We start from the raw sequence: 23,938 nt of genomic DNA on the forward strand, positions 1-23,938 counted from the left end.
GATGGCAACTAATGTACAAATGTGCTTGACACAATGGATGTATGTATGGATTGTGATAAGGGTTGTACAAGCTCCCAATAAAATGATTAAAAAAAAAAAAAGTAAGGTAGTCGACCAAACACCGAAACCAAACTCACTGCCATCGAGTCGATTCTGAGTGGAGCGACCCAATAGAACAGAGTGGAACTGCCCCAGTGGGTTTCCAAGACTGTAAGACCGTCACCAAGCCCTGAACTCTGCATTGAGGATGCACCCCAGACTGTCTCACAGCTATGCCCACATTCAGATCGTCCAGGTTCACCAGCGAAGTGTTGGTCTCTCTATCACAGGAGCCTTGATCCTGCAGGGAGCCCTCAGAAGTAGAATTCTCAAGTAAGGACAGGGGTCCAGGGATGCAAATCACAGGTAAAGCACTTACTCTGCTCACCGTATGCCAAATTCTTTGCTAACTGTTCTGCGGTCCTGGTGGTGAGGTATGCATCAGGAAGCAGCACCCCTGTGGAGGGCCACCTAGCTACCAGGTCTAGCTCTAGGGCCAGTGCTCCTAAGCACTGCAGCTGCTCTGCCATGTGATTGGACATGTGAAAGGGGAAAACAATACACAGGGCCAAATAAACATGACAGGAGAGCAGTTATAAGCTTCCAGGGCCACAGAACTAGCAGTGGCAGCAATGTTGGGTCCCGCTGGGTCCCAGCCAGCATTGGTTTCAAAAGGATTGTTGAGTAATTTCACCCTACCTGATGAGAGATCAGGGTATCTTTAAAATAGCAATAACCTTCAGTCTACACAAAGACTCACCCTTTGGTTCACTCTTAGCTTTCTATCAGTTTTTCCTCCGAGACCCTGTTTCCTGTTCTCTTAAATGGGGATCATTATTCCCCCACCCACTCCCAAACGAAAGAGTTGCTGAGTAGATCGGTCAAGGTGATCTATGTCGGCAAACCCAGCCCAGTGCCTGGCATGTGGACCTCCACCAAGTGTCACGTGGCTAGAATCTCATTTGCGCTGAGACTCGGCCGCCGTTCCAGGGCCGTTCCTCGTCTGTCTGTCACGGTCAGGCTGATCTGACCCCAGAGCCCCCTGGGCCACTTCTCCTGCGGCAGACAGCTTCTTTATTCGATCTAACTACAGGTGATCTGTGCCCCCGGCCCAAGGTGTACATTCTCACTAACACAGCGCCCCGATGTGCCTTTTTACCCGCCTGCCCTCACATCCCCTGCGCCTGCCTTTGTCGAGGAACAGCAGAAGCAAAGATGCGAAGCAGCGACTGACAGCAAAGCGAAGCCTCCTTCCCACAGGCCTTCTGCCAGTCATGTGGCCTTGTCCACTCTCTGCTCTTCGCACACTGCCCGGCGCTCTTGCGTCAGCACCTACTTTAGGTGGAGCTCTGGGGGGGCGTGCTTTCAATTCAGCATACTCCCCGTGAGCAATGTAAAGGATACAGGTGGGCCTTTGACTCTCTGTTAATGTTATACTTACCTGCATGAAGGACATAGTGTCATTGTGTCAGCAACTTTATCCCTGCCTGTCTTCCTACACCCCTGCCGCCCTGGAAAGTGCTTGTTGCTGCTACAAATGATTTCTTCTTACATCAGACCTGTTTTCCTCCTAAGCCGAGAGGGGTGGGAAACATGATAGGATGTCATAGAGGGACCCCTTACGTCTAATTGGGAAAACACACTCCAAAAAAGGAAAGGACAGAAGCTTACCATGGTGCGTGTTTTAAAAGGCCCAGGGGTGTTAGTGGACCGAGGGTCAACACTTGAGTTGATGCGCTGGTGCTCAGTAACTGTCGACTCTGCAGAACCGTTCTGGGAAACGAGGTGTCCAACATGAATGAGTGTCCGCCCTGCTCCTGAGGACACGGTCCTGTTAGAGGCTTGCATAAAATTATACTGGGGTGCCTGGAACCTGAGAGGGTGTGCAGACACCCATTCAGCCCAGGGCAAGCCCAGGAAAGAGACTCTTGCCAAAGAGGCAAGGCATGAGCATGGGGCTTGAAGGATGCAAAGGAGGTTGGGGCGTAGGTAAGGACTGAATGGAGGTCCAGGAACAGAGGGGGCTGGAAAACCACAGTGTACTCGGAGATTCACACACCTCTCTTGCCCCCTGGTGGAGGGAACACAGGGTAGGCAGTGTAGCCTAGACAAGGCTAGGGAGGTGAGGCAGGTCTAATGTGTACCTTGGGTCAAAAGCAGGGTACAGACCTAGATCTGGGGAGTATGGAGCGAGAAGAAAGCTAAGCTAGAACCCTAGCAAACAGGACCCTTTAAAAGAGCAAAGGAGGGGGGACCCCAGAAGGAACTTGCTTTGGAGGAAGAAGGGGTGATACCGGCACCAAGGGAGGGAGGAGCGGGCCAGAGTGTGTTCAGCCAGGCCAGAGAGGAGGCAAGAAAGTCCAGAGGCTAGACGTGCATCTTGAATGGAGCAGCCGAGGGGCCAGCCGCCTGGATCTCTCTGCTACCTGTGTGCCCCAGTGCTGTCCCCAAGCAGAAAGTCTGTATCTTTCTGACAGGGCTGGTCACTCAGACCGAAGGGCTAAGGCAGGTACCATCCTGTGCAGGTACACAATCCTCTCCTTCATGCCTTGCTCCTGCTAGGCCCGCCCACTCCAGCAGCTCAGCTCCTTGCTTCCTTGCTCTTCCGTGGGCAGGACAAATCCCTCAGGACAGAGTTCCAACTGGTGTTCCAACCCCCACATTCCCGCCTGCACCTACACACTGTCTGGCCTTCTAGACTCTGGCCACACTGATCTCCTCTGGTCCTCCCACTGGCCAGGTTCCCTGCTGCCTCGCCGATTTCCCTGGGAGCCTCTGAGATGCCTCCCTCTTCCCCACTGACCTTGCTGCCTCCTGCCTGTCCTCAGCCCCCTCCTTGCTGTCACTCCTTCCAGGCAGTCTTCCAGAGTGCCCTCCCACTCATAGCTCTCAGCCCCCCGGCCTGCTAGATGGGCCTCCGTTGGTAAGCAAGGGTTTGTGTAAACCTGTGGCCATCTTCCTGTCCATCCCTCACTAGAGGGTGAAGACCCCTTGGGGGGGAGGGGGCTCTTCACAGATGTGGGCCTGGAGCTGGTCTGTTTGATCACCAAGTGGTGGGGCTAGGCCCTGTGTGCCCCTTGTGCTCCTGGCTGGTGTGCCCCTTGTGCTCCTGGCTGGCACCTTTGCCACCCCTCCAGCTCTGCCCGTCTGCTGAAGATCTGTGATTGCCCGCTGCCCTGGTGAGCCTCCCTACAGGCCTCCAGACCCCACAGTGGCTGCCGCCCACCCAGATTGCCCTTACTTTGTTGGATGCACCTTTTTTCCAGGTGTTTTAAAGTCTTAGGGATCTAAAGAGGTTGTCATCGGAAGCTGAACTGTTCCCGTCACCCAGAAACCCTCCATCATTCTAGTGAATGCAGTACAAGCCCTGCCCTGGGCCCAGCTCACGGGCCAGCCACCTGTGTGGCCACGCTGGCCCCCTGTGCTCAGCAGGCCCCGCACTCACAGGGCCGGGTGCTGATCTGAATGCCTTGCCATTCTTACTTGTTGAACAAGGGCCCCTCGTTTTCATTTTACACTGGGCCCCGCAAATTGTGTAGCCGGCCCTGCCACCTAGCTCCCAAGGGGGCTGTGAGAGAAAGTGTGTGCCTGCCCCTGAGTCTGGTGGTGGGGAGTTCTCTGGTCACTGACTCTCGCTGTAGTTCTGCTCAAGCCCAACCACAGTCAGTAATCCATTCTTCTGTTTTAAGTGCTGTGATCAGGGGCATCGATCGGTCAGCTGCTTCATTCTCTTGTGCAGCTGCGGCCTCTCCTCCGCTGGGTTCTAAGCGGAGCTCCCAGGGGGCTGCTCTGAGGCTGTACCGTTAGCAAGTCCCTAGGTGACGCTCTGTCGTCCGTCATCTGTGGAGCAGAGTTTGGGAGCCTCCATCCTAGGCTCAGCTCGAACTCCTTGGGATCGCATTCAATGTCCTTTCCCAGCCTGCCTCTGTGTGTGCCCCAACCCCACAGCAAGCGTTGCTCTCCCTGACAACCTGGCGAGCCCCTCTGACTGCCGCTGTTTCTTTACCAGCAGCGCCCCCCTCTGAGAAAGTGTCACCAGCCGCCCCATCCCCTTCCACAGACAATGCTGCTCCTTCCTTTCCATCCCCCCACCCCTGCCCTGCCCAGTGTTCCCTTCCTCCCAGCACGTGGCCCGCCCCAGCGGGGTCTGCTCCTGACCGGCTTCCCCGGGAGCTCTTTGAGGGCACTCACCTCTGTGCTTCACTAGAACAGCATCGGTGATGAACAGCTACGCCTCCCGTTGGACACCCCAGCCTGAGCTCAGCACATGCCGGTGCTCAGGGAAGCCCACTGATCGGGTCAGCCCACTGGGGGTGATCGCACAGGCCTTGGCCATTAAAGCTCATGCGGCCTACCAGCAAACCAAAGGCCTTTCCGGCCCCGGGTGCTCGTCTTGTCCCTGCAAGACTCATGCTGCTTCCAGCTCTGTCAGGCCCCAGAGCCTTTCCTCCCAGGAGTCCAGACACATTGGGATCATTCCAGAAGGTCTTGCATTTATAGTATGGAAAGGGACATTTGTAAATGAGAGCTTTCTGTGTGTGATACGTGTTCCCCCCCATGCCCTTTGGGGGAGACCCAGAAGGTGACCGAAGCCTAGGCCACTGCTATTTCAAAGCAGCTCCTCGGTGAACCAGTGAGAGGTGGGCTTCGTTCCTCCAGACCTGTGAGGTTTTACATACTTTTCCTACTATATTAATCTTACTCTTCCAGCTGCTGCTGATGGCACCAAATGAATGATTTCCTTCTGATTAAATACCCCCTGGTGCTGTGTTTTCATGAGTCTTCTGGTCCACGTCTGTGCCTTAGAAGGCAGCAGTGGATCCATGAAAATGCTTTCCTGAGCACCTACTATGTGCGCCAGGCTGAGGACGAACAAGCTTCCTGATTGCCAGTGGTTGTCCCTTGCCCCTGGACTCCCATGGCATGGAGACCATGGATGATGGGTAATGAAACCAAGAAGACAGAGCAGACAGAGGCCCGTGGGTCCCATGGGTGTGTTCTGTCCAGTGGACAGAGAAGTGCATTAAACTACCCCCACACACACACACACACACACACACATTGACCTTCCTTCCATGAGACCTGAGGAAGCCTTTCTTCCTCCTGGATGTCCTTCCCAGAAGGCAGCGCGGTGGCTGCTGCAGTGCAGAACCCCCTGGGAGGACAGGGGCTGGTGAAGTTGATGCTGGAAAAGGTGGCAGCGCACCAGGAGGACCCACTCTTCCTGCTCTCTGCAGCCTGTGTGGCTTCTGGCACCAGGTGCCTTCTCAGGAGGGGAATGCCCCACCCCCGCTAACCTGCCGTTCTCCTCTGTCTTTCTCTCAGGCACATCTCTCTAACGCTCCCTGCTACCTTCCGAGGCAGGAACAGCACTCGGACCGACTATGAGTACCAGCACTCCAATCTGTATGCCATATCAGGTACGTGGGAGCCACTGCTGAGGACTTGTGTGTGTCCTGCCCCTGCCCCGTGCTCCCTGGCTCCTCCCGGCACCTGTCTGTCTTCGCTCTGCTCTCCCCGCAAAAGCCCGGGGCTTCCCGGGGCAGGCCTTCCCTGTCCTTCTTGTCACCACAGCACTTAGAGACGGTCAGACACTCGCCATGCTTTAGAACTAATGATGAAAAACAGCGTGGAGATTTCACACACTTGAAGGCAGGTTTCCAGAGAGGAGTCGCCAACCTGCCAGGTTCTGAGCTGGCTTCTCCCCGGGGAACCAGCGCAGCGGAGAGTGGAGCGGAGCGCAGCTCTTCTGCCCCCCAGGACCCAGCTCTGTCCGCCCTCTCATTTCTCAAAGCCAGGTTTGTGGCCAGGGAATTCGTTGGCGGGCTCCCTGGCCCATGGACTCAGAGTGTCAGTCTGTGATTTCTGAGCTTGGCCTTGAAATTGATCGTGTTGCCTTGGCAGGGACTTCATCAGTCCTAGTTTTCCTCTTCACCTTCACCTGGGAGGGGAAACTCCCCAGCCTTATTACAGACTGGAGATTCACTATGTGCTTGGCGGTGCAGGGGACTGGCTAAGCGCTGAGGAAGCCCACGAACTCACCTCCGATTACACCAGGCCGCCAGTCAGGGGTGCTGGGGGGGGGGGGGCAAATCAGTGCCATTTACGCGGGCACGTCCTTAATGGTGAATGACACTTTGAACACAGGAACATGGCAGTCATTCATGTACCATAATGAATCAGTTGTTTAAAAGGTAATCTTTCTTTCTTCTTCTTCCTCTTCTTCTAAAAATTGCAACTTCGGGTTACTAAACAGATGAAATAGAACAATGGCATAATTTGTGTCAGTATTCGTTTTACTTGTTATGATCACTCCCTAATAGGTTTGGAAGTAGAAGCAAAAGCCAGTTCCTTCCGTTTCTGGGCAACACTCACCCCTGCTGCAGGAGCAGGCGGGTCTTCAACCCTGGGCCCTGGCCGCATGCCAGGAGCCCGGCCTTAAAGGGTAGAAGGGACGTGTTTGTCCCAGGAAAGCCTTTGGGGGAGAATTTCTTTTGTGCTGTGGCTATTTCAGCCGCACCAACAGGGAGCGTAAGAAATCTGGCAGGATGACTTATTTTGGAGAAACACTGAATCTTTCCCAGGCGCTTAGGGGCAGAGTGGTACAAAGCGGGCCTGGGAAACCCCGGAGGGTCCTGCTCAGAGTGCACAGAAGGAAAGCACCCTCAGAACACATGACTTCTTTCTCCAGCCTGCAAATCTTTTCCCAGCCGCCACTGCCGTCTCTGCTCGCTGATGGCTTTCCCGGCTGTAGAAGTCTCCTGCAGAAAAAGGCCTGCTGAGCGCAGCCGCTGCAGGTTTGGCAGGAAGGGCCCTGTCTACCTCTGGACCGCCGCTCCCTCAGCCCACGGCTGTGATGAGGTGTTGTCTGGGTTCATTTCAGCTGTGCATGAAGCAGAGTAACAGCCTCAGGACCCAGGGGAAGCCATCCAGGAACTTCCTGCTACATGTATGTGAGTGGCAGCCAATTGGATTTCCTCTTCCAAGCGGAGCTTGGTGAGGCAGCAACCCACTGGCAGCAGAGATCTCTGGCCGCCTCTGCTGCAGCAAGCCCCACCTTGCTCTGCCAGGGCCCAGGGTGCTCAGCTGTGGGGCTGCAAGACAGCCTGTAGGACCCGCTGGCTCCACCAGGCCTGAAAGCCCAGCACTGGGCAGCTGGGAAGGTTGCCTGCCTGCCCACCCACCAGCAGCCTGCCTGTGAGTCATTCTGGCCAGAAGGGAACAGAGACCCCACCCACCTCTCCCTGGGATCTCAGTTCGGTGTTGCGAAGTTTGAGTTTGCAGTAGTTTGTTGCAAAAGCAGTTAAGGCCAAGTGTGCCCCAGGCCCCAGCCCTTGCCCGGTACTTGGTGCCATGAGAGTTGGCATTCTGCAGGTAATGAATCGCAGACTCATTCCCTCTGGCTCTGACAGGTGCTCCCTGCAGACTCCAGGGGCTAAGCCGTTGGTACAAGCGTCTGGCGTGCCTGTGTCATGCCTGAAGACATCTGATAACTGCTCCCTTAGCTCACAGGCCCTTCCTAAGGTAAATGCATTATCAGAACAATGTAATCAGATTTGAAAACATCCGGCATTTAATTTGCATGCACACCTACTCCTCGCTTAATGACTCTCTCCTTGTTGGGCATTTCTGTACTCCTGGCCATAGTGCACACCCCACTCTCGGACTATTTTGTGCATTCGTGCCGTGGATGTCTGGCAGTAGCAAGCACCAGGGTGCTGGGATGGTTAAAGTTTGGTGGGAGTACCATAAGAGTGGTGTTGGCAGGAAGGGAAATTGTTGCTGCCACCTGGGGGCTGGGCCAGCAGGTCATGGGACATGGAGAGCCGAGGGGAGGGGCTGGAGCGGAAGAGGAGGAGGAGGGGGAAGAGGAGGAAGGTGGAACACACAAGCATGCAGGGTAGCTGCATGTCTGACGTGGGACATGAGTGTTCATCGATGCTACAGCATAGGCCCTGCAGAGGCACGCACCTGGCCTCCCTTTCTGTACAGAACGCTGCTCAGGCATCGCGGCTAGGACCCTTGCCCAGCTTCAATGCCCACAGGTATGCAGAGCAGGGGATCCCACGGGGCAGCAGATTCATCAAAGGCCCAGCCTCCCAATGTCAGCTCCACCAGACTGAGCAGCCAGAGCTTGCCCGTGAACTTCAAGCACTGTTTTGGTTAGACCCAAAACAAACAAACAACCCACCTCACTGCCAGCAAGTCTATTGCGACTCACAGAGACCCCATAAGGTAGGGTGGAACTGCCCCTCTGAGTTTCTGAGATTCTGAACTCTTTTCAGGAACCGGAGTAGAAAGCCTCATCTTGCTCCCGCAGGGCAGCTGATACTATAGAACTTCTGACTTTTCGTTTAGCAGCCTAATGTGTAACCCCTACACCACCAGGGCTCCTTTGGTTAGGCCCATGCTACCATAATTTTTGTATAATGTCCCTTTTACCTGTGACCTGGTCTCTGAAACCTTGACACATCCCTGTAGCCTACAACAACGTCCAGTCCACCCCTGCCTGTGTTTGTATGGCTCAGGAGCTGGGAAGGGCCCTTCGATTTTTAAATGGTTGAAAACAATCAGAGGTATAATATTCATTGGCACATAAAAATTCTATGAATTTCAAATGTCAGTACCTATAAAGAGCGCTTTATTAGAACACAGCTATGCTCCTTCCTCTGCAGACTGTCTAGAACCGCTTCCACACCGGCATGGCAGAGTTGAGCAACCTCAGCGAAGAGCTCCACTACCATCCAGCCCATTCCAAAGTCACTGTGACCCCACAGAGGGCTTCTGGGGCTGTGCATCTTGATGGGAGCAAACAGCCTCATCGTCCTCCCACCGAGTGGCCGATGGGCTTGAACTGATGGCCCTGCTGTTAGCAATCCAGTGCTCACCAAACAGCACCCCCAGTAAAAAGATGAACTGTGTGGCCCCTTTATGGGGAAGCTTGCTGACCCCGGGCTATGCCGTCAGCCCTAAGCAGTCATTTCTAGAACCGCCGTGTTTACGGTCCTTGCTCTTCTCCCAGCTGTGGCTCTCCTGGAAATGAACTTCAGCCTGTTGCTTCCCAGTGTGTGCCTTTGGCCCCTAGCTTCCTTGAAGGGCTCTCTTCAGGGCTTCTCTAAATTCAGCCTCCCACCCTCCTACCCGTCACCAGCAGTGTTCTTTCTACGAACACCTTCTCTTTCCAGAGATCCAGATTGTGGCATCTGACGTTTTCACTTACAGTTACCTTATAACGACCACACACAAAAAAGAAAAGTTTCTTGTGTGACTTTTTATTTATTCTCTAATTATTCAGAAAAGACTTCAGGTAGCTTCAGAAATGTGTGTTAACAAAGTGAAAGTGTAAACAGGGACATAAACGGTGAAGGGAACAATAGGACAGCAAAGTAGGGGGTGGCTGTGGGCAGGATTTTGCAAGAAGAGGATGCCGGTTCTGAGTCAGAGGGCGATCTGAGCCCTGGTAGCGCTGTGGGTTAGGCATTGGGATTTTCACCACAAGCCCAGTGGTTCAACCTATCAGCTGTTCCGAGGGAGCCAGAGCCCTAGAGCTGGAGGAGCCACATGGAAAGCACTGAGATGCTTCCACCGCCACTGGATCCACAAGACATTCCACTCACCGGAGGGTGATCTTCCTGCATTCGGTGTCATTGCATGAGTTGAAGAGGAATTTGTAGACTTGTATCAGACATATGGGGTAATATCGGGCTTAAGGACTTGATCTAGACTGGGCTGGGGTGTTTTCTTAATCTACAATTGCTCTTTGAGATGACACTCTCTCTCACACACACGGGTGTCTCTGGATTTGTTTCTCTCGTCCACGGTACAAACACAGGCAGGCGTCCACCGGAAGAAGAGGCTCCGTCGTGATGAGCTCCGTGTGGCAATTTCCTTACCTTGCAGTGTTTCCTGTCAGCTTTAGGGCAGTTTCGCTTACCGAGCAGGTGATTATAGATAGAGGACTCCCCCTGGGCTGTTCCTCTTGTTGTTGTTGATTTCAATTCCCTAGTGCAGAATTTTGACCAGAGAGCTATCCCTTTCCGCTCTCTTGAAGAAGCTCCCCAAACTGGCACTGCAATGCCACGTGGGGACATGAGGCAAACTCATGCTGAGAGGGATATTGAGGAACCAAGATTCTCTCACGCACCCGTGGCTCGGTGGGAACCGCGGTGCTGGAAGCCACACCAGGCAGAGCACGGCTCTGCCTCTGTACAGAGTCGGGTTGCCAACTGATAGCTTCACCCACCCATCAGCCAGTCTCCGGGCCACATGATCGATTCTGAGCAGGCAAGAGGGCCCGGGAGACCTTGCCTGGAACTGTCCCTGGGCCGACTGGGAGTGTATACACCAGGCCTTTAGTTTTAGTTTGGGCTTTGGGCAAGGTGAGGCTGTAGTTTTTCTTGTTGTTCTCAGTTTGCTGCCCCATTGTTGGAAAGGCCTCTCACGGCCCTCCACAGTGCCCTCCCAGAAACGAGTCCCCCTTAAGATGTCTGACACCAAGAAGGGGTGAGCACGGGTCGGACCACGCCCATCATCTTACCGGTTTGGCTCACGACGCGTGTACAGGGAAGAGGGGGTTCTGGTTCTAACACAGAGCCACATGTGAGCCTGCGACTGGGCCACCAGACTGGGAAAGCACAAAGCAATTAAAAATAATTAATGATTTTGGAATATCAGCTTTCACCATGCAGTTTTAATCTAGTCCTCATTGAAGTTGGAAGATGGACATTTAATTATCAGTGTTACGAATTTCATGATTTATGTATTTCATCCAAGTGGATAAAATTTCTGCCACTAGCTCTTCATCTTATTATGGGTGGAAAAATCTTTACATGGGCCACAATGCGAGCATTTCAAAACTCGTCCGGAGCATACCAAACACCTGTAAACCTATTTCACTCTCATCTGTAGCTATTACGTTATTTTCTACCTTTAAATTGGGATGAGAGAGAGAGAAAAAACAACTCGCCTGGGCAATGAGAAATATTCAGTGGTTTTCTCTTTTTCATGGTGACAAAGCTTTGCAGGCCTAGGCTTGAAGGCCGAGAGACTCACACCCGAGTCCTGGGGGCCTGGGCCATGTACGGGGTTTGGGCCAGCAGTGTTCCCTGGGCACAGTCGTGGGCTGCAGACTCGGGCCTTCATCCTGTGTGCCTGGGAGCCTGGGTTTGCCCTTCTGCTCCGCATCTGGGTGGGCGTCTCCTAGTGGAACCCTCCAACAGCGTGAGTCCACTTGTGCATCGCAGGTCTCCCATCATTGCGTGAGTTGAAGAGGAACTTACAGACTTCATCTTCCCTGCCCCTGCTCTTGTGGGTGGGCGTGGCCTTGTAGCGCAGACCCCTGCTCCCCTTGCCCCTCTGCCGGGGTTTCCCTAGGACCACCTCAGACAGACTGGAGAAGGTGGTGGGTGAGAGTATGGGAGGGTACCGAGGATCTGGGAGGCAGTTTGGTGCCGCCACAGAAAATAGCATGCAGGGGGATTTCCTGAATGAAGCGGGGCGGGGGGGAGACTCCCCCCCCCCCAATCATAATGGTACTCCAGGAGGAAATAAGTCACTTTAAAGGCATATACATTTTTATCTTCGCATGTAAACAGCCATTGCTTTCCTCCTCTCTCCATCTATTCTTGCCCTGACTGACAACAAAATACAGCATGAAGAAAAATATAATAAGAAAGAGAAGAAATGAATGGGAGCGGACGGGGAATTGATCGCATGGTGTATTTGTATATCCTGATGTAAAAGGTGCGGTTGACAGGTGGCCAGGTTTGCTCTGTACACAACCATGTGTGTGCTGTCAGGCGCACGCACGCTGCCTTGTTTCGATTGATGAATTGCCTGCTTTCTTGATTAAACCTTCCGTCACTTAAGAAACAAAAAGCCTGTGTTTAGATGGCAGAGTGGGACATGTCAAAAAAATCTGTCTCCTTTACCTTTGTGCAGATGTTGGGCACAGACTGTAACATGTATTATTAAAATGAATGTGGCATTTACTGTGCATTATTCCTTTCCTGGGAGAAAGGCCTGTAAATTATATGCTAATAATAAGCTTTAACCCTTTCGAAATGCAAAAGATTTAAGAGTACAAATATTCATGTAGGCCCGCCTAATTGGATGTGCTTTTATACTCCCACGGCGGTGGCTGTGTCACTGAAGCTAATGAACAGCGTGTGCAGGCAAACACGCGGTGGCACCTGGGGAGCGCGCGCCTCCCGGGGCTGGGGGTCCTGCCGTGTGAGTGCTACCACTAGGGTTTCTCTCTCTCTCTCTCTCTCTCTCTCTCTCTCTCTCTCTCTCTCTCTGCCTGGATGCCCTTTCTGTGAACCGAACCCAAAGCCATGTCCAGGCCCACCTGGAAGCTAACTGGGAAGGGTGGTCGTTCCTCACTGATCCTGCATCACTGCTCATAAGGCCCTGCAGCAGGCTGGCTGGCTCATTGAGCTTGGGCCTCGCAGGCTTGGATGCCTAACCTTTACTTGGCTCTCCTTGTGGAACCAGCATTTCTCTTCCCAAACCAGATGCCCAGGTGGCCAGAGCACAGCTGGGCAGTCTTTCTTCAAGCCAAGCCTTCACACCCTGGGCCGGCCCATTGCCGACTGTTCATTGGGACCTCACCTTGGCAGGTGCTGAGCAGGTCCACAGCCACCCCACTCCCACACCTTTGCTCCTCTTTCTCGTCACTCATGCCCCACCTGCCGGAGTTGCCCCTTCGGACACACATCGAGGGCTGCCATGTGCCTGGCTGCACAGTGGGGGTCCGATGCGCATGTTCAGAATCCTGGCCCCGACGTTTGTCACTGCACTCCTCAGTGAACAGCCCCAGAGGTTGTGTACTGCCCCACACCTGCCGAGATGCCCAGAGAGCTGTGCCAAGGCCAGCTCTGGATGCTGACCCACAACTGGGCTTCGTGACTACTGGGCGCTCCTGCTAGCCCAGCAGGCGGCATCGGGGCATGCTGTGAACCGGGCAGCCGCGCCACGGCGCCCAGGTGATGGGGTGGGGTTGGATGTGCAGGGTTGGGATCAAAGTAGGAAGAAGCCCCAAGGCGTGTTGACAAGGACGCACTGTGACCCCTGGCCCAGTGCAGGCCTCCTATCTTGGCTCTGTGCTCCTAGACTGCGTATTGATCAATACGATTACATCTCTGAGTGTGCAGAGAAAGTTTCCCCTTCCACCCAGGGGCATGTGCAGACAAAGGCTCTGTGGCGGGCGTGGCTCTGAGTGGGGTGCCCGGCAAGCCCAAATGCTCAGTCTGGCTTCAGCACGTAGAAGGGAGGCTGGTTTCTTTCCCTGGCAACCAGCCGGCGGCAGGAAAGCGAGGCGTGCTTGGCAGAGCAAGCTGCCAACTTCTCTAAAGCCTTCCAGTGTGCGCCTTGTTTTCCTGGACTCGAGGAACGTGTGAGGAGGGCGCTTTGTGCTGCAGGCCCTGTGCTCTCCAGGGTAGGAAGAAATTAAGACATTTTCCAGGTTCATCGTCATGGAAATTAAAATATATATTATTAGGTAACAGATACTTCAGTGTTCTTAAGAAGGGTGGCCAGCCCCCTTCCCGCTGGGTTTTCCTTCCATTCTCTATTTGGTTGCTAAGCAGGTCCGAGCAGAGGCAGCATTACTTAATGGGCCACATTGCCTTCTGAAATCCCCAGGTAAGGCAGCAAGGGCCGTGGAAAGAACTAGACAGAAGCTAGGAACGCACTTCTCCCGACTAGCCAAGTGATAGCGGACACAGCACTGGGCCTTTCTGGATCTGCAGTCCCTGTCTCTCAATCGTCACCATCGCTATCATTTTAAAATAGCATGGTCCTGTTCGCGTGTATGGTAAGCTTCCCTATGTCAAGCACTGTCTGATACTCACTTCTCTGGGCAGGGGTTCGCGTGTGACGCAGCTTGGGATATAGGAGATGCTGCCAGAAAACGGGCGGTTATTGCCCCAGGACTTCATAGTTCCTAACTTGGAAGTAGCTGAGCACATGAACATGTAGACTCCCAGGGATCCTCAAACTTTTTAAACAGGGGGCCAGTTCACTGTCCCTCAGACCATTGGAGGGCTGGACTATAGTTTTAAAAAAAACTATGAACAAATTCTTATGCACACTAGGCGAGTCAGCTGCTAAGCAGGACCAGGCAGCGGCTGCAAAAACCCCCGGCGGCCGGATAAATGTCCTCGGTGGGCCGCATATGGCCCGCAGGCCGTAGTGTGAGGACGCCTGATGTGGAGAAAGAAAGGAAAAATCTCAAGAGCCTTTTTGCTTGGCTATCTCCTCCTTCTGGTTTTGGGAGGAGCAGTGCCCCGACTCTACATCATTGTTCCCCTTCCCAGGATGCAGCTCGATGTGGACCAGCACCCTGGGCCTTTCTGCAGACCTGGCCAGAGAGGTGCTGACCACCAAGGGAACACACTGCATCCCAGCTCTTTGTCCACTCTTACCACTCCTTCAGAGGCTCACTCCATGCGAGTACAAAAGTCTGGTTGGCCAAACACTCCTGCCAACGAGCAGCTTGTATGGAATTAGCTAGTCTCTCTCTACCTCTATCTCTCTTGCAATTATAATTCATCAGCTGAAAGAAGAAAGTGATGTCATTAAGGCAGCTTCTTTAATTTACACACATGTAGGAAGCTGAAGTTGGTTTTGCCTTCATTAAAATGGATTTTAATAACACCTAACTTTCCTTGAGCAATTATTGGGCCCAAGACTCTGTTGTAAGCACTTTCTATGCATTTGGTCATTGATCACAAGAAATCCTCACCAAGGATATCATCCACCTCTCTCTGTAGTATGTACTCTTACTACTCTTGTCCCTATTTTGCAGGTGAGGAAACTGAGGTTTGGGACGATCACGGCTTACCTAAGTTGCATTGCTAGCAAGCGACAGAACTGAGATGGGAACCCAGGTCACTCTGAGCCGAGCCCCTAAGTGCTAACCCCCTGTACTGAGATGCTTCTCGAGCTCCGGTTGTGCATGTCCATTTCTCTCCCCTCATCAAACCCAACATTGAAAAGAGCCCATCCCCTCTCCAACCCTTAGGGTGGCATACATCCCTGGGAGTGTATCGTGCCAAGCCTAAATCACAGATGAGCTTCCTGACTCACTGAAAGTCTCTGGGACCTCGTCAGAGTGAGGCCTTTGCCACGTGACTCATGGCAATCGCCAAGTCCCAAGGGCAGCCTCATGTGGATGGGCTCCCATAGGCTCTGTGATGTGAAGCACAGCCTTCATTTAAATCGTAACTCCTTCGCTGATTAATAGTTCTGTGCCTCCATTTCCTTGTCTGTAAAATGGGATTGACAGAAAATTGTGGTAATGGTTAGAACCAAGTCTGATGTATGGGGGAAAACCTCACTGCCATTGAATCAATCAATTCCACTCATATCAACCCTATATTGAGTTTCCAAAGGTATAACTCTCTATAGGAGCAGACAGCCTCATCTTTCTTCCTCAGAGCATCTGGTGGATTTGAACCTCTGACCATTTAGTTAACCGTTGGACACTTATCCAGCAGCAGTCTCAGTGCTCCTTACACTATAGATAGTTTCCCACCCATGAAAGGGAATATGACAGATACTCTGTCATCAGGGGGTGGCTACCACTGATCTTCCTTTTGGAGATCTTTGTCCAGGGGTCAGGGGCCTTGGTGCCATTGCCATGGCCATCTCTTAGCCCTGCAGTGACTGTGGACAGCCTAGGCCCACAATTCATTTATTGGGACTGAACCCGTGATGTACCTCTCCCCTGCCTGAGCTCTTCCCCATATCCTACTGACTGGCAGGAGTCCCTTGAAATTTGGAGTCATCTTACTGCAATCCTACCGTTCCTGCTTTTAAGCTGCTCTTGCTAGGTTGGGCCTCTTAGGAGGCCAGCCCCTGCTGAAACCAAGCCCAAGGTTATGGGCCATCCCAGACCCTGCCCTTTCCTTGCCAGCTGTGACCCATCAGGCTCCCAGCCCTAGCTTGCACTGCTGAGCCCAAGCCTCGCTGAGTGATGACAATACCAATTGGAGATCAGATCCCAGATCAACCTCCTTCAACACTCGATGGCTTCATCAGTAAAGATTCCGGCATTGGCAGAACTTGGGGAGAAGTCAGACAGACACACAACATTTGGTGATTAGGTCCAAAATTCTCTCTTTGTCCCCCACACAATGTGCACCACCTCCCTTTTGTGTCAGAACAAATACATCTAACCGTTAACATCAGGACAAAAGAAATCCTGATCCATTTTAGAACAATGAAGCCACCTTTCCTGTGGACAGAATACCTGAATCCATCGATTGTCACACATTTGTTTGGGGTTCTGAATGCTGAGCACTTTCTTTGCACTCTTTTATTAATGGCCAGTGACAGGTCTAAACCGTTTATGCTTTTTAAAAAAAGCCCTGCAGTGCTGCAGCCCGGAGTTTGGGTGGAATATATTTATCACAGATCCCAGAGAACGAAGCTCCTTATCCCCAGATTTGTCCTACAATTGTCTCAGAGACAGTGAATGATGCTCAACGCACGTCCAAGGTGGAGATCTTTTGTTCGAGAGCGGCTTCTCACGCCTGGCTTGTTTTATAGCGCCGATCTCATGATGCACTGGCAAGGCAGCATCCATAATTTTGAATGAGAGCGTAAAGCTTGCCTCGTCGGCCCGGAGCATCGCTCCGGGTGACATACTTAGAAGTACTTAATCGCTCGCTACCTAGAGGCAATAAATGCACCCATCTTATGTCCCTATTGCCTTGTGTGTTTCCCTTAAATATGTCCCATGCAAAGGAAGCGCCAGCCTCACTCCTATCAGAAGGTCCTACGGCTCATGCCTGGCACAGCTCTGGCTCATCATTAGCCTAGCAAAGGTGAACAGTGCTTTTCGTAGGCCCAAGATGGGCAACTGCTCCGGCCAGTAAGTCCCTTGGCTATTGAGGCTCCATATAAAACTGCCCATGCAATGGGTTTCCCAGTTCTAAGAAAGCACATCGTTCTTGGACTATGACGTCTTTGTCTCTCTCCACTGGCGTTCTGGGCCCATCCTGTGAGGGTGCAGGGGTGGTGCCTAATGCCCAGCCACAGCCTTGGCACACAGGAAGGCAGGCAAGGATCATGGCTGATGGGTTGATTCTTGAGAGGGGCTGGGTTTGGGGGTCACCAACCCACTTTTTTTTATCAGTCACTTCTAGTTGCGTGAATTTTGATAACTTATATAATCTCTCTCTCTCTCTCTCTCTCTCCTCTCTCTCTCCCCCCTCCCCACCTCCCTCCCTATCTGTAAAGTAGGGTTAATTCTGTTGTTTCAAGGACCAGCCATAATGTATGTGGAATGCCTGGTGCCGATGGTGGCTGCTGGGGCTCACAATTCCAGCAAAAGGCCTGGAAAGAAGCCGGGGTCCTAGTCCCCTTACAATATGAGCCTCCCCACCGCACCTGGCCCCTCCCAGCCAAAGATGCAGACAGGACAGGTGAAGGGGCAACAGCCAGAGGTGTAAGAACTCATACCCAGAGGGACCTTTAGGTGTGATGTTAAGGTGAACCCTCCCCTTCCTAATCCAGATGCCAGTAGTTGTTTGAGACGGTAGTTCACTAACGGACAAAGCCATTCTCCAGGGAACTCGTCACCAATAAACCAGCTTTAGATGCTCTCTCTCCCTTTTCACCAAATCCACTCTGGTTTGAGCAGGAGCCCTGTCTGTGCTCAGCCCTCTGAGCAGGTCAGTGTCTGCATTGCCCCCTGTCACCTCTCCTTTGACTTGCTCTCCCTTTTGCAACTATTCCTCCCACTCCACACACACGTACACACGCACACACCCGTCCCACCAGCCGCAGGACCCTGAAGCAAAAAGGTGAAAAGGGGTTCGCAGGTGGGGTTGTACCAGAATCCTATGTAACTGAGCCAGAGCTTAGCTTAAGTGTACCAGACCATATGCCACCCACGAAGCTGACCACTTAGCAACTCCCTCTTCCCCAGCTGGCTGCCAGGCCCTTGCTGAGGATAGGACTACGGCGGCTGGGGCAGCCACACACACAGGGGTCCTGTACATTCCTCTCTGGGTTTGAGAGAGTAAATCCCACAACTTTCTTAGACGCCAGCGGCTCAGTCCTGGGGCAGCCACGGCCACAGAAAGTGTAAGGCTGTCGACACGAAGGGGTTGCCCCTTTCTTCAGGCGGCGGTTTTGAAAAAGAGATCGTACCTTTTATATGGATTTAATGGGACAGACATTTTAATCAGAGGTTAGTCATTTATTTTTGCAAACTATTGTTTTGATTCATCATTTTTGCAGATAATTAAATGGTTCAGTTGGCACAGTGTGTCTACTTTATTAAAACAGGTAATTTCGGGAGGGAAGAGAGATGCTATTTTTTGGATCACTGCACAGGGATTGCTTTTAGCTTCATCTTCAAGCCTAGTTTCTGGTGGATTTTAGCACAAGGCTCTCTGGTGCTCAGCCCTTTAGTGCCCTCTCTGGTTGGGAAGGGGGCGCCCTCCGATGGCTGGGGTGTTAGTCCAAACACCGTTTGAAATGGGAGAGGAAGAGTGAATTCTGCGCCGTTGCCTTTTAGAAAATCTCCTGGGTTTTAATTGGATTGGGGAAAAGCGCCTACAAGTTATGAACTTTGCAGAGCAGCCTCTCTTATGCTAAAAACAGATTAATTGTAGCCCTCGCAGTGGGTGGAGTTTAAAAGTCAATTACTGCTTGTCCTATTATAATTTACACACCTAGGATTTGAAAAAGTCTGTCACTTAGTCTCAAAATGAAAAGGTTACATGTACCAGTGTGAGTGTACCTATGACTTTTCATTTGTAAATGCTTTAGCTACATGTATTTGTAGGTATGCAACTTGTAGCTGCAGAGCTGCAAGAGAGCACTACGTCCGGGAGCAAGCTGCCTCACCGAGAGTAACCTTTAAGGTTCAGTTCTTTAAGTACATAATGGCCCTTTGTCTGGCAGGTTCAACCCACTTGTGGGCACAGTGTGCGGGCCCCTGCAGAGCCCTTAAGGAACACTGTGTTCGTGGGTCATGAACCAGGAAGGGAACAGCCCACTGGGGGGTCGGTAAAAATAAAATTGCTTACAACGTTTACTTTCTTGGATTTTCCCCCCCCATGTTTGTGTCCTGAATCCGTTAATTCACTCATTAAGAGGATTTATTTTAGGTGGACCAATTAAAACTTTGGAAGCTAATTTTTTTTTTGCTGAGCCATGCAGACCTCTGAAAACACAATTTATAATATGGCTTCTGCCCTTCTCCACAGAGAGCTGGCTGAGAGCGCTGTAACCCCTGGGCGCTGAAGAAGTGAAAAATTGCTCTTCTTTGTCCTGCAGCTCCAGGGCTAAGCTGCCTTGTGGGTGGGTTTCTCTTAGACTTCCCATTGTCTTAGGGTGAATTGGCAAGTCTGAAAACCAAGTCCAGCCCCACCCAGCCCAGCCCGGGAGTGGCACACTGTATTTGTTTGCTTGCATAAACCCATAGTTTAATTTTTTTAATAGGAAGCTGCTGTGTAGTTTGGATATTTAAACAGTTATTAACCGAATGACAATTAACAGATTGCATAGACAGATTTTCTTTTGAAAACCTCTGAAATTGAGTACAGTTTGCAAAACTATCACGGCATAGTAATGACAATGAATTTTGATTTCCCGGAACTGATATTAGACTCCTTATTAAACTATGTGCATCTGCTTTTAATTTACTCCAAATAATTGGAAAATGCAATGAAGCTTTCCAATTAAAGCACGGCTTTATGCTGTTTAATAATACCCCCATAATATTATAGCTTATGAAGTGACAGGTGAGTTGGTGTATGAATAAAACATAAAGGCAGCAATAAGGGACAGAAAACCGGAGACAGTTGTGGGGGTTTTAAATGCTGGATGTAATTTGCATATATTAATCTCTTCTTTTCAGCCTTATCAGGCGTTCTTCAGTATTTGAAGTTAAAATAGCATTGACAGGCGGGAGTACGCTTAGTTTTTTCAAGGATTTATTACTTGTATAATTTCTGATCTTTAATAAGCAGATATGACTGATCCTCATAGTTCTATAGAAATCGGTTAATTGTTCCAGATGGCGTGTACTGATTATGCAAAATTACTTTTCACACCATTTTTTTTGTGATGGAGTTTGGAGTAAAATTAAATTTTTTATAGCCTTCTTATCATGCTGTTTTACAGTGGTTTTCCCACAGAAGTTGAATTTAATCTACTATATTACATTGACCAGCACAGTTATTCTAATGTAGCATTTTGTGATTTGACAAAGAATAATAGAACACATTGCTCATTGTTCATTACTGTGTCCCTAATAAAAAGGAGCGCCTATGTTGCGAACATAGCCGTTATTCATGAAGAATGCCTCATTCGCACCGTTAGACATACAAAGTTGTACCACGAAGTAGTTCCTTTTGGGGAGAGACTATCTCAGGCGAGCAAGGGGAAATTGACATATTGAAGGAGGAGGCATCTTTTAAGAATGACTGGTGTGTTTCAATTGTGCTACTTTTTTTTCCCATGGAGAGAAAAAGAAAGAACAAGGATAAAAAAAAACAGATCATCTCCTATTAAGGGAGGGTTCACTGGTAGCCTTGTCTTGGTTTACGTAATCCCAGAAGACGGTACCCTAACTGAATCGCATTCCTAAAAGGTAGTTACACTTTGCTTCACACCCACCCCACCCCCAGAAGTCCAGAAGGATGAGGTCGGCCCCTAGCATTTCCTACAGTTCTGTTTATGGCAAAGCACCTTGTGCCCGGTGTGCCTGTCCCCCAGGGCGGCTTTCATCCGGCTCCTCTGTGTCCAGGGTCTCAGCTGGGTTGGGGGTAGCACTTGAAGACCTCAGCAGATTCACCCCCAAAGTGGAATTGGAGGGCGGTTACCTTTGACCCAGGGGTAGATGTCATTTCATTCCTTTGGGAGAACTCCTGCTCCGGAGAGCAGCATTGGAGGAAGGGGGTGTGGAGGGGGCGCAGCAGAGGGAGCTGTAGAGAGCTGTAGATCGCTTCTTCGGTTGTACCCAAGTGCCCGCTTGGCTTTTCAGTGTTCTCAACAAAGCCGATAAAACTGTAGGAAAAATATTACCGCGAATATGGTCTGACGTGTGACTGATTTTCCAAAGAAATCCCCATGCGCTATGTCTTGTTAGGATTTTTCGAGACTCGGAAGGTATAATTTTATTAAACAGCAGAATCGCATGTACAGAGGCTCACACAGATCATCCTGTGACCCGCTCCTTGTTCTAGGGCCTTTCAGTCCTCGCAACCACACCTTCCCACGGGCAGGACTTCTAGAGCGCTCCCTGGAGGATGATTTGGATCTGATGAAAGGGTTCACTGCCCCCTACCCCCAGCCCCAGGGCAGCCCAACTTTAAAAAGAGAATCCTTCCCCAGCAGCACAGAGTGCTCCCTGCAGAGAGGGCCTCTGGGAGGGGAGGCATCTCTGTGGGTCTCTGTTGTGGCAGGCTCTGGGGAGACCAAGACCTCTGGGAGCAGAGTGGGTGTCCCCTTGGAGTGGTGGGACAGGGGTGTGGCCATTGCCCTCAAGGGGTGTGGGATCACCCAAGGAAGCCGCCGTACTGATTGAGTTAGAGACTGAGGTAGGCTTTCCCACTGCCAGGCTCGGTCCATTCTGCTGGGTGTGCACTGCATTCTGTCCTCCTCTTCAGAATATGGCTGGTTACATTTTATTTTGTCTCGGGTCTGATTGTGGAAGAACTGTCGTCGTCGTGAGGTAAGCACCTTTGGCTTCCTATAAAAACCCACTGTTGGTGAGTCGATGCTGCCTCAAGAGCCACCCTTTAGGGCCGCCTAGAACTAACTGCACCCTGCGGGTTTCAAGGCTGCGAATCTTATGGAAACAGACTGTCCCATCTTCTTCCCATGGAGGCGCCGGTGGGGTACAACCAGCGACCTTTCCGCTAGCTGTGGAGTACTCCAACCTTATTAGTAGGATGCCTCCTGAAACCAAACAGAAAGAAATACGAGTCAAAGCCCAGGGCCCTTCCAACCTGCCATCCCTGCTAAACCCTGTGCTGGCATTTCCTGCTGTCCTTCAAATCCTTGACACTTTTGCAAACTCAAAAATACCTGTGCAAAGGAAGAGGATGTGGAAGAGGGTACATAAATCAGATATGATTAAAAATATTTGTTCTAATGCAGTAATAATTTGGTAGTAATGCTTTCATCAGTATAGCTTAAGGCTACATTAAGTGGACAGACTTTATATGGATTCTCTAATTTTAATCTTCAAAATGCTATCTAATGTCTCATTAAGACTTGCATATAATGTATCTTAAGTACAGTCATTAAATATAGTTTAGGGAGATTTATATTCAGATATTGCTTAAAGATGTTTTAATAGGCCCATTTACTCTGATGATATTAATGAGCTCTTAATACAGACTAAGCATCGAAAACTAGTGGTTAAGACTCCCAGCCTGAACCCAACAACTTCGAATTAGTGCCCGGTTTGGACAAGTGCCTGGAGTTCCATCCTACGGACACTCCTGAGTCAGTGCTAGCCCCTCAGTGGAGTCCAAGGTCTCCAAAAGCCACCTCCTGCCCCTTGGTCTGCCTGCTGACCTCACCGTGCCTCTTCCAGGCCCTCTCCCCCAACAGTGCATCGGGCATGTGCTGACTTGGGCCAGACCGTCTGTCTCCAAAGTCCTCCGAGACACGTGTAGGCTCCTAGCAGCATCGCTGGGGCACACGAGGGGTTAAAGGAGGCTGCTGCCGTGCTTCTGGGGTAAGCATCTGCCAGGTAAGGTGCGCGCAGTCTGGCATCGTGATGTGAACAGCTTCGATCTGCCATAAGTGAACGGTAAGAGGTCACATGGGTGTACTTCCATCGCTCAGGAATCCGTAGTGACTGAAATCTATGTAATAAAGTAGTCCTGCTAATTCAAAATTGGAAAGGGAGGGCGGGGTGGGGGGATGCCCAACAGGAATCTTTGCACACCCCGCATGCACGTGCACACTTGCTCTCCAGGCCCCACTTTTAAAGACGTAGCAAGAATCCGGGCAGTGGTATTTCCTATTCTTTCAGAGAGAAATATTGAAATGCATACTTTTTGGTTTCGATTATTTTAAGGGAAGGGGGCTGGGGAGAAGAAGAACCTATAAGTTCAGAGACTTTTCTAATTACTAATTTGGTTTGTTAGAAAAAGATAAGGGCAAATTTCTTCTTTTGATAATTGGACATTTCTTCCCTGTAGGCTAATGCAGGCACAGCCCGTGCGTGCACAATAAGTTGTGCATTTGAAAAGCCATAACTAGCTAATAACAGCTACAGTGTCATCAGAGAGTAATGGTGTGCTGATTAGCATAATTAATGACAAATGGTGGTGCGGAATTGGTGGATTGGTTTAGCGGATGATGAATGCGGCGCGGCCTGGGCTGGGGCCTGCCAACGAGGCCTCGCTGGCTGTCAGCCCTTCTGTTCTCGCCGCCAAGGCAGCCCTCATTAGTCACAATGGGAGGTGCCAGTTTGTATCCCACGTGAAGCGCAGAAAACTTAATAATCTCAGCAAATGTAGCTTCCCTTCTTCCTCTGCGTTTCCTCTCAAAAATCCCTTTCCCCCTCTTTCCCTTGCGGCTGAACCATTAAGATACAGCAGCTTTTACCAGACCCCTCTGAGGCAGCAGCAGGGGAGACAAAGGTATCGAGTGGGGTAGAGGGCCAGGCCGCCGCAGAGCTGCCTGTGAATTGAATCAGCCCCCTTCTCGAAGCGCCTGTCTCATGAACTCTTGTGTATTTATGTACTTCGAAGGGGAACGAGATGAACTCAGTAAGCTGTGCGTTTTGTCCAGAAATCAGACTTAGTGCATTTATCCTTGACTTGATTAATCAGGCTGATTTGCATTCGCAAATGAGACTGATAAAAATGGATTTACCTTTTAACCTTTAGAAAGGGGAAAAGTATTTCTCTGCAAG

General features: G+C 51.1%; 1 protein-coding gene across 4 annotated transcripts in view; it reads left to right on the forward strand.

The window, feature by feature from the left end:
- The window catches only part of MVB12B (multivesicular body subunit 12B), a 191,378-nt gene that overhangs the window by 94,895 nt on the left and 72,545 nt on the right, over positions 1-23,938 (forward strand). For all 4 annotated transcript variants that reach the window (XM_004713305.4, XM_045288598.1, XM_045288597.1 and 1 more), the window contains one exon: positions 5,365-5,459. In XM_004713305.4, the coding sequence (XP_004713362.1) occupies positions 5,365-5,459 (95 nt within the window). The remainder of the gene's footprint in view (positions 1-5,364; positions 5,460-23,938) is intronic.

Source organism: Echinops telfairi, unplaced genomic scaffold (assembly GCF_000313985.2).
Source record: "Echinops telfairi isolate 266 unplaced genomic scaffold, ASM31398v2 ScPeMD7_22;HRSCAF=79, whole genome shotgun sequence".
NCBI lineage: Eukaryota > Metazoa > Chordata > Mammalia > Afrosoricida > Tenrecidae > Echinops > Echinops telfairi.